General features: G+C 46.6%; 1 protein-coding gene across 1 annotated transcript; it reads right to left on the bottom strand.

The window, feature by feature from the left end:
- Positions 1-939: 939 nt before the first annotated feature.
- POFUT2 (protein O-fucosyltransferase 2) lies at positions 940-9792 on the bottom strand (the record flags this gene model as incomplete). The annotated part of the gene is made up of 9 exons (XM_027671741.1): positions 940-1109; positions 1396-1519; positions 2327-2507; positions 3072-3197; positions 6492-6558; positions 7324-7434; positions 7764-7908; positions 8447-8697; positions 9743-9792. Coding segments are annotated over 9 exons (1209 nt in total), but the record flags the coding sequence as incomplete, so codon positions are not given.
- Between the last annotated feature and the right edge of the window lie 7 nt (positions 9793-9799).

Below are 9799 nucleotides of genomic sequence, written 5' to 3'. Positions count from 1 at the left end.
CCAGGCCCCCACGGCTGCCCAGCCCACGGGGCTGTGGCCCAGAGCCCGCTGAGCCAGAGCTCTGGGCCCATAGAGCTGTCATGACCGTGTGGAGGCTGACTGACCCTGAGCACAGCACTGCAGCAAAGGTATTCCCTTTTGTCTCTTTCCTTTGTGGAAACAAAGCAGTGGAAAACTCAGGTCCTGAACTAACCTCCTGAGAGGGAGAGCAGCCGTGCCTGATTTCCAGCAGCATGTGTTGAATGCACCGAGCTCCTGCTGCCTGGCCATGGAGATTCTGCTGTGCGAGGCAGAGAGAGCTGCCTCAGGAGAGTAGCACCTTGGCCCTGCTCCACCAGTTGCCAACCTCTTTCTCTGTTGGGCAGTGTGCCCTCACTGGAAGGTGAGTGTCCAAGGGGTGGGTGCTGCAGGCTCTTCCCTGGGAGCAGGAGCAGTCCCTGCCTGCCTTGATTCCTGTGGCAGCTCGGTTCCTCTTGGAGTAGAGACTGGTGCTCCCAAGGTGAGCACACACTGTGCCATGGACAGAGCTCTCCTGTCCTTCAATCTAAAAATGACTGTGGACCCCCACAGGGAACCATGGACAGGTAAGAAATGCTCCAGTACGCGAATCTGGTTTAAACAGCTGCATCCCGGGCATTGCTTTGCCACCTCCCAACACGCAGCTCCACAGCTCCAGAGGGGACCCATGTGCAGCAGCCAAGAGGGAGGTCTGCCCCAGGAGCGAGGAAGCTGCCTCTGCGCCAGGAGGCTACCACGTAAAAACGCTGAGAGATCCAGAGACAGAGAGTGACTGAGCAGTACAGCCACCCCATGTCGCACCCTTCCTGTTGGAAGCAGAGCAGGAACTGAGAGTACAGGGCTGCATCATAGTTTGGTCCAAGGGAGGTATTTCCCCATAGTTTTTCCTTATTCTTTTGAGCTCTCACAATACTGAAACCCTTGTATTTCTCTGTATTTAATAGACAATTTTCCAGTGAGTTGGCTGCTCACAGTTTTTCTCTGTTTCACCACAAAACCGGTTGTAAGTTGTTTTTGGGTCAAATCCCAAGATCTCCCTTTCCTCATGGATTCGGAAGGAAAATGTTGAAACTGAGGTGCCTATAAAATACCTGTGAAAAAGATCAGAAAGGGTTTGTGAGGGGGACCAAGGTTTTAAAATGCAAGTAATTGATTTCAGTCCAATGAACTTTACTGTTCATTGAAATGATACGATAATGAAATGATCATCACCTCTATACACAATATAACTATCATACATCTATTATATACATCGCAATTATATATCTTATATGATTTGTAAAGAACTACAGCTGGGCCAAAAATCATATTCAGTTTTGTGACAGTGACAAGCATCTCCAAGATTTGGCTCCCCAAATAAAAAGTCAGGTTCACTACCTTGCATGTGCACAAATCCACTGGTCAATCACAGCCAAGCCCCCATCCTTATAGAGTTCCAGCTCCTCCCAAGAGGGTTCAAACCTCACCATCTCAGGCAGCAGTTTCCTGAGCAGTTCAATCTCTGAGAAAAGGAAAGACACAATTTTATCTTGACATTACGAAGAACCCGCTGCTGTCGTGTGATGTGTTTGAGAAAACCCTGGGTGAAGAGTTACAAAGCAAGTGACACCAAAATCTACCGAGAGATTTTACAACACAGTAATTCACAGTATGGTGGGCAGGGAGGGGAGTCGGTGGGGCAGGAACACAGTGCTGAGGGGGCCAATTCTGAGGACACGGGGAAGTCTGCAAGGGGTAGAACAGATTAGCCCCATTAGCCTCGCTACAGGGCAGGTGTACCGAGAGGCCTTTCTTGGCAGCAAACTTAAGGCTGCAGGTGCCGTGCCTTGCAGGGTTATTCTAACATCACGCATCAAAACAGATCCCTCAATACTACTGGGATGGGAGCGCAGCCCTGGGATAAGGCCTGGTGGGGGAAAGCCCACCGTTGTGGGTTTCTAAGCCTTGGCCACACACAGCCAGGGGCAGCCAAGGGGAAGGCTGGGTGGGAGACTTCAGAGGACCCTTCCCACCAGCATGTCCAAAAGTCTCTGAAATGATAAAGAGAAAATGTGGGATGGAAGAAAGAGGAGGAGGAACAGGCAAATTCAATTCCCAATTTCCCACTGTAGAGACTGTCAAACCTTCCATGGGAAATACTAAATGAATGGTTTGATACCAGCTACTCAAGCTGGAAGGATACAGCTGCCCAGACCTGCTCAATTCCCATTCAGTGATGGAGGCATTGATCCCAGTCATTTATAAAAGTGGTAATTGCAGCACTCATTGTCAAAAGTTACCAATCCTGAAGTGAGTGGGATCTACCTACCCTCCTCGACAGCATCAGTGGCTACAAAAACTTTTTCAAGTTTAAGCATCTCCAAGAGGCTGCGGATTTTCTTTACTGCTCCTTGCAGGGAAGGCACATCTTCTCTGTGACCCCAAATGAAGTCTTTCCTTCTGAGATGAACCCCAAGGTATGGACCACCTAGAGCTGTGCCCGTCTTAACCTACGAGAGAGAGACCATTAAACTTTAAAACTTGAGAGCGCCACTACACATTCACACCAAAAAGGCCAGAACGCATCGTCTCTGGATAAGGCACTGAATCACTCTAGCTGCAGAAAGAAATTTCAAAATACGGACTGGGAGTAGTTTGGAACACTTGTTGCAACGTTTGGATCTCCGGATGGCCTGCATCATACAAGAGAAACTAGAGAGTGAAGTCTTTGTAAGCAAAAACTGCTCTCTTTGACCAAATAAATCCTCAGCTGGCAGTTTGCAGCTGAACTTCCCACCCACTCACGACGCTGAATGCAAGAAGCAATTCAAGTTTCCTTTACTGAAACGAGGGCAGCAAAGATCTGACACCCAGAACCAGGCACCCCTCAGCAGACTCCGTTAACTCGTGGCACACGGGGAGAAGGTACACAAGGAACACGCCTGTCTGCCTCGGTGTGAGCAGGAGAGTTAGACTCACCTGCGTCTTCCAACACGCCCTGCAGCACACAGCCAGAAGTACACAAATGAAATAAAAATTACATTTCTTATGGAAACAGACCGTCATGATTTTACCTTCATCTGTGTCCAGTCCTCCTTGTAATAAGTCCTGTCTGCCTCATCCGTGGATTGAAGATACTTCCTTCTAAACTCGTCTCCCACCACACGGAGGTGTTTAGCAAACACCATGCTCCGACGGGTCTGGGGGAATAAGAGCAGAGGCTGAGTTGGAAAAAGGGAGAGCTAAAAATGAGGAAATGGAGATAGCTGCACATACACAGCACTTCAGAATGCTGTAACTTCTGGTACGTCCACGCAGCAACATAAGCGACAATTTCTAACCTTTCATCCAAGACATAACTGTTTAATTATAATTATAATCGCATTTGTAACCAGCACACTCAACTGCCCCTGCAGCACATAGGTGTAGGGAGTAGACTGCAGTTATTTACACAACAGAACACATAATATACCAAATTAAACACTCTAGCAATGTACCTCACTTTCGGAAACAAAAGCTGGGCAGAGACTTTAGTTTGCAAAGCACCTCTAAGAATAAAACCTGCTTTAAAAAAAATTAAGCATCTAGCCACAGACATTCCTGTCAAATTCAGTGGAAAAGCGACAAAAAAAGGGTTATTTCCTTAACTTGTGGATAACAACACTTTCCAAGATCCTGTGATGCAGTTACCACTACACACAGTCATACGTAGCCCTTTTATTAACAGGCACACACAACAGAATGAAGGAAATCCCAGCACTTACACTGCTTACAGAGAACACTTGGCAGTTTGGTCTAATTCTTCATTTTATGCAAGTCTATCGTGTGATGGGCACCAAAGAAGTGCAACAAAAACACTCCAGGCCTTTTCTGCTTTCCCTATTAAACTGTCTTTACCTCAACCCATGAATTTTCCAGATTTTACCCTTCCAATTCTCTTCCCAATCCTGCTGGTGGGGGAGTAAGTGAGCAGCTGCGTGGGGTTTGGTTGACAGCTGGGGTGGTTTCACCCCATCCCAAACCCTCCAGCAAAACACTGACATGAGGGAGGATGTACACGCTGTCTGCTGCAGAACACTCATGCTGCAGTTCAAAGAGAGATTTTTCCTCCCTGTTGAGTCAGGCCATGGGATACCTTCCCCAAGGTGTGACGAATGGTGTGCCCAAGAGGCAGCAAACCCATGGCAGTGCAGGACAATGAACGTCTTTGGATGCTATGCTTGTGTCAAACATGTCTGAGCTTCATCCTGTTGGACTGTGTGACTGCCATACCACATTTGGCACCCAGGCAGTATTGCTGTGCCGAGCTCTTCCCAGGCACAAAGCACTCCCCTGACAGCAGCTGGTCTGCGTGAACACTTATTTTGCAACAGCACGTGTAAAAGAGAAAACAGGTGAATGCGTGAGCTCCACTGATACACTTCAGGAAATGTGTGCTCTCTGTACCTGGTTCCCCTTCTCTTAGAATAATGTTTCAAATCTGCATGTGTGATATTGCCACTCTTTCCGTATTTCTCCCTTTTTGTCTGCAAATGGAAAGAGAAGAGGCCCAGAGCCCAAGCTACAGTGAGTGACTTACTGGTTGTGACTTTCAGGCAAACCCACTGAGGCAACATTTAAAGTGCCACTGCCAAGAAATGTGTGTTATGGATCCACGTGGATTTCAGGTCTACTTTTACAGGACTACAAGTCCTGTAACAAGTCAGACTCAAAAATGATCTGTGGGCTGCATTTCTCTGTTTGGAAACTCACTCTCAATGAAAAGTTCAAGGTTAGAAAACTACTGTTTGGTCCATTTCTGAAAAATATGCTATATCCCAAGTGAATAGCCAGATGCTCACATCTTACAAGACTGAGGTCTGCGTAACTTGTTTTGTAGTATCGTAAGAGTCATTTTCTCTTAGGAGTTTTAATTATATCAAGCACTCCATATAATTTTCCTGTGGCTAAGCCTTAACTTTTTCTTAAAACTTTTAGCATAGGAATTATGCTAAAATTTCCCTGGAGAGGACAGTCTCTCCAGGGAAACGGGAAAGCCAGTGCGACGAGGAGGCCCAGATATTTCCAAGGTTCTGAGGTTTGTATTTTCTCTCGTGCCAAATGACTGAAGTGATTGTTTAGCTGCATCTGTAACTGCCAACAATGTTTCTTTTTGCTCGGCCGAGAACAGAATATCATCTATAAAATGGAAACAGTAACAATTTGGAACTGGATTCTCACAGGAGTCAAAGCCTTTGCAACATACCACTGGCAAATCGTGGGTGAATTTTTCATCCCCTGAGGCAAAACTCTCCATTGATGACGTTTTGTAGCTTCTGCATTATTAACAGACGGTACTGTAAAAGCAAACTTTTCCCTGTCAGCCTCAGCTAGAGGAACAGTGAAAAAAACAATCTTTCAGATCAATTACTATGATTGGCCAATTGAGGGGTATCATTGTGGGTGATGGGAGTCCTGGCTGCAGAGCTCCCATCGGTGCCATGACAGCATTAACTTTTCTTAAATCCTGTAAAACCCTCCATTTTCCAGATTTCTTTTTTATAACAAAGACAGGAGTGTTCCAGGGACTGAATGATGGCTCAATGTGGCCAGCAGCCAATTGTTCTTGGACCAGATCCTGCAGGGCCTGTAACTTTTCGCTGGACAGGGGCCACTGAGGTACCCACACTGGAGCATCAGTAACCATGTAAGTGCCAATGTAGGCTGTTTAACGCCCTGCAAAAACACAGTGGCCCCTGTTAAAAATCTGTGGTACTTTTAACTCCCCATTGAGCCAGACAATCCCTTCCCCACTGAGTCAGGGGGGCAGGAGGGACATATGGTCTTACAGTTGCAGCCTGCCCTTCAGGATTACAAATCAGGATGAAATGAGCTGCAATGTAACACTGTGTAGTTCCCCCCAACCCCACAAGCTCACATCTTACAAGAGTGAGGTCTGTGTAACTTGTTTTGTAGTATCCTAAGGGTCATTTTCTCTCTTAGGAGTTTTAACTACGTCAAGCACTCCATATAATTTTCCTGTGGCTAAGCCTTAACTTTTTCTTAAAACTTTTAGCATAGGAATTATTTTACCATACACCCTTGGGAAGTGACCAGAGTTATCTTGAAACCCATGGGAATTTTGCCATTGAAAATGATGGGGAGAGAGCTGGGACAATACTGAGCACTTCTGGAAATTCTTTTGAAAAGTCTAACCTTGAGGTTGACTAAACAAGAAACTGCTCCCCTCTGATTGTAGATGTGTTGTACAGGGGAGTGCCTTCTAAACACCATGCCCTGCAGCACTGGGTCTTTAGGGACAAAAGAGGACAAATTCCTGCGTTACATTAATCCACAGCAGTTTAAGGACTATCTCTAGCACACCTTGCTGAAACATAAGACACAAGTTACTTTCAAGAAAAGAAACCCGAGGCAAAACTCAAGCCCACAGAGGTTACTGAATTTTTAGCAGAGGCAAGTAAAAAGTCTAGAGAAGCTAACCGAAAAATACTCACATTCCAGTAATCTTTCCCTCCGTAGTGGTCATGAAGAAGGTTTTCGGCTCTGTCTAACATCACTGACCTATTAAAAATTGTAAAACTGAGTGCAGTTCCCTTAGGAATAGAATTCACATTATACCATGTGTTTCTTTATACATTTGCTAGGATAAAGCACAGGCTATGATCTGTTTGCAAAGGGAGCACAGGGAATGAGGGACAGGCTGCCAGTCTGTTCTCTAGAAGGCAAATTGTGACCCACAGCCCGCTGGAGGGAGAAGGGAACCGTGCTGTCACTGGCCAGGATTATGGTGGAACTCCTACAATAGAAGAACATTTCTGTTAAAAACCAGCACTTTGCTTCCTCTGCTCCCCGTGGGAGGTATTACAGACCCCCACTGCTCTCGTCAGAAAGACAAAACTTGCTGCTTGCCTTCTCTAAACCCAGCTCATAGCACTGAGGATGGATGCCACAGGAGACCAGGCACTGCACCTCACCATCCGAGATCCCAGCCTGAGAAACACTGATTCCACTCTGTTTATTCCCTCTTGACCCAGCACCAGGCAAAGGAAGGAAAGGCAAACACAGGATGGTAAGGACATTTAGCTACCTGAGAGAGAATTTAAAGGAGCTCAAGGCTATTTCCTCTTACATTTTAGCACTGTAGCACTTCACCAAATTCACAGTTGTTTCTGACAGTGTAAATCCCTTCTGTAACGATTTCATCCCCTCAGTGATGAAGTAGCACAACAGTGGGATACAGCCTTTAAGTTCCCCCTGCTCTTCACACCTGGCAATAGGTTTGTGGGCACGCAAGACAACAATAAATAGTAAGACAAGACAACTCACTGTGCTGAAGTGTTCTTCAGAAGGATGGGCGCCACAATGGAAGCAGATCCTTGGACAGACAAACAAGAGACGGTTAGGCCTCGTGTTTCCTCGTAACCCCAGAACCAGCCCCTAAAAGGGAACACCAAGGATTGGTTCACAGGCGTGTACTTTAAATTAACGTCATATATATAACAAAAAAAATAAACAGTACATCCTAGAAGGACAATATATAATGCCAGCAAACCAGCCACCTCCTTTTTACTGTTTTTGCGTGGAACAACATTTTTCTAAAGTTAGATTTTCTCATATCAATACATATAAAAAACAACGTGAACCCCAAGCATTCAGGTATTCACAGACAACATCGCAACAACCACACCAGTCTATTCTGTTAAAAGCAGGCAACTGTCTCACTGAATACCAAAGAAAAGAAGATCAAAAGGACTGCTAGATGTTACCTGTAGTACTCATGTTTGTCCTTGGAATACATCAGCTGATCAATGCATGGCCTTTCATTGATTTTTTCTTCCCATGTTCCTTCTTTCCATCCTTCTGCGTAGCCTTGCAGCACATAAATCTGTTCAATAAAGGGCCCACCTGACTCTGAGCAGAAGGCAAAGCAAAGGATTTGTGAGCATGAAAACCCACACGAGAAAGGTATGAACTAGCATCACTTGCAGTTAAAAATCTGCTAGAAACGCCAGTATGACACTCCTCTCTCTTCCCTGTTTTCCCTCTAAAAAATGGAAAATAAATTCTGTGTGAGCCAGAAAAGTTGAAAGGGTCAGGCAATGTGACCACCTGTTACTCCCACCCAGCTCTGCATGATGTAATGTGCCAAACACAACGGTGTGACCGTGGGAGTGCAAATCTATGGTCAAAATCGGGCAGAAATCTCTGAATTTAACCACACGCATTAACTATCTGTCTCTGGGGACCCTAGGAAGTTGCGAAATAATTGGATTATTTCATCCTAGTGGTTTTGTAACTCAGTAAAACTCCTTCCCAGCCGTCCTCTCATCACCTCAAACCTTTTCGTTATTTCACATATAAGGCTAAAAGCCCTCTATAAGGACAAACCTGTGAAGAAACTATCTGAAATATTTAGTCAATTGTAGAACTGCATGATCCTATACTCCACCTGCAAGGAACTGCTCATATTCAATGACAGGGATGTTCCTGTTGAGGCTTGGGATATCAAAGAACTCAGACCAAGGGATCCGGACCTGAAGGATATCGGGGCTCTGCCAGTGATAAAGCCTCCCCCAAGGAGGCAGGACTAACACCCAGTTTTCACTTTTCCGCAGGGTCTTTACAAGGGAAGCAATGCGAACGTAGACATCTCTGCGAAGGTTGAACCCTTCAGGGGGATTTACATCGTACAAAAGGTATCTGGGGAAAACAAAGGAATGCCATTACTTTGGGGATGAGCTTGAAACTTTTACATGGTTTACATTTACCCCCCGACCACGTGATGCAAACTCCATTGGGATGGAAACTGTTCCTCTTTCATGAGTTTGTGGCGCTCAGAAGGCGGAAGGGGAAGAAGTAAGGGAAGGCAGAGCAGTGTATGCTGCAGGGGCTGGGAGGGCCACTGTGTTCTCCTCACTGGGCATCTTCAAGGTGGCACATGCCACGAGCCTTTCCTGCAGTGGGGCAGGATGTGGCGGGCCAAGGAGCGAACCCCTCAGACGTCCCTCACCCTGAGAGCAACGTGGTGTGTGTGGTGAAAACAGTGAAACTATTGGGGTGTTACCCAGGCTAATTCTTGTGAGAGGAACATAAAGGCAGGAGGACACGTTCCAGAGCAGCAGGGGAAAAGGGTGCAACTGGGAGTTGGTGGGTCCCCTTGAGGACATCTTCCAGAAACGACCCAAAAAAGCACCAGCAGGTGAAGGAGGCCCTTTACCAAATCACGGTTCAGAGACATGGTGGGTCACCTGCACAAGGGACCCACCATGTCCCCTCGGGAGACACGAGGGGCATGTGATCCTGGTGGGCAGGATCGACCTGGGGCTGGACACGGTGGGGACCAGCGATGCCGCCGTTCCTCATGTTGGAAATACTACAACTTTCCTAAATTTTAATTAATGGCAGCCGGTAGCTAGGTTTCTTTGCACAGACTCTTCACCGTTTGATCTTTAAACCACCGAAGCTTTGAGTTTCTCTGGACTAGCTCCGACAAGCTTCAATAAACAAAAGCCTGAGGGAGCTGAAGACTGGACATCGAGGATCTTAGATCTGTGGTCCTCTAAAGACATTTTGGAGTAACCAGAAGATACAGAGGAGATTAACAACGACGTTACAGCCTGATAGTTGGGAACCCTCTGCCTGAGGAAGAATGGTAAGAGGACCAAGGAACGCGGACCAAGTTAGCACTTAAAAGGCTTTGTTGGAGGCTTTTCGCTTCTCCCCGGCAGTGTCCGGCGGCGCTCACCTGGTGCGCGGGGCGGCGGCGGCGGCGGGCAGCGAGGAGGCGGCGTGACCGGCGCGG

The sequence above is a fragment of the Neopelma chrysocephalum genome, unplaced genomic scaffold (assembly GCF_003984885.1).
Source record: "Neopelma chrysocephalum unplaced genomic scaffold, ASM398488v2 Primary Assembly neopelma1_97181, whole genome shotgun sequence".
Classification (NCBI taxonomy): domain Eukaryota; kingdom Metazoa; phylum Chordata; class Aves; order Passeriformes; family Pipridae; genus Neopelma; species Neopelma chrysocephalum.
Note: the sequence above shows the minus strand (reverse complement) of the source record. Positions and strands in the feature narration are given on the sequence as shown.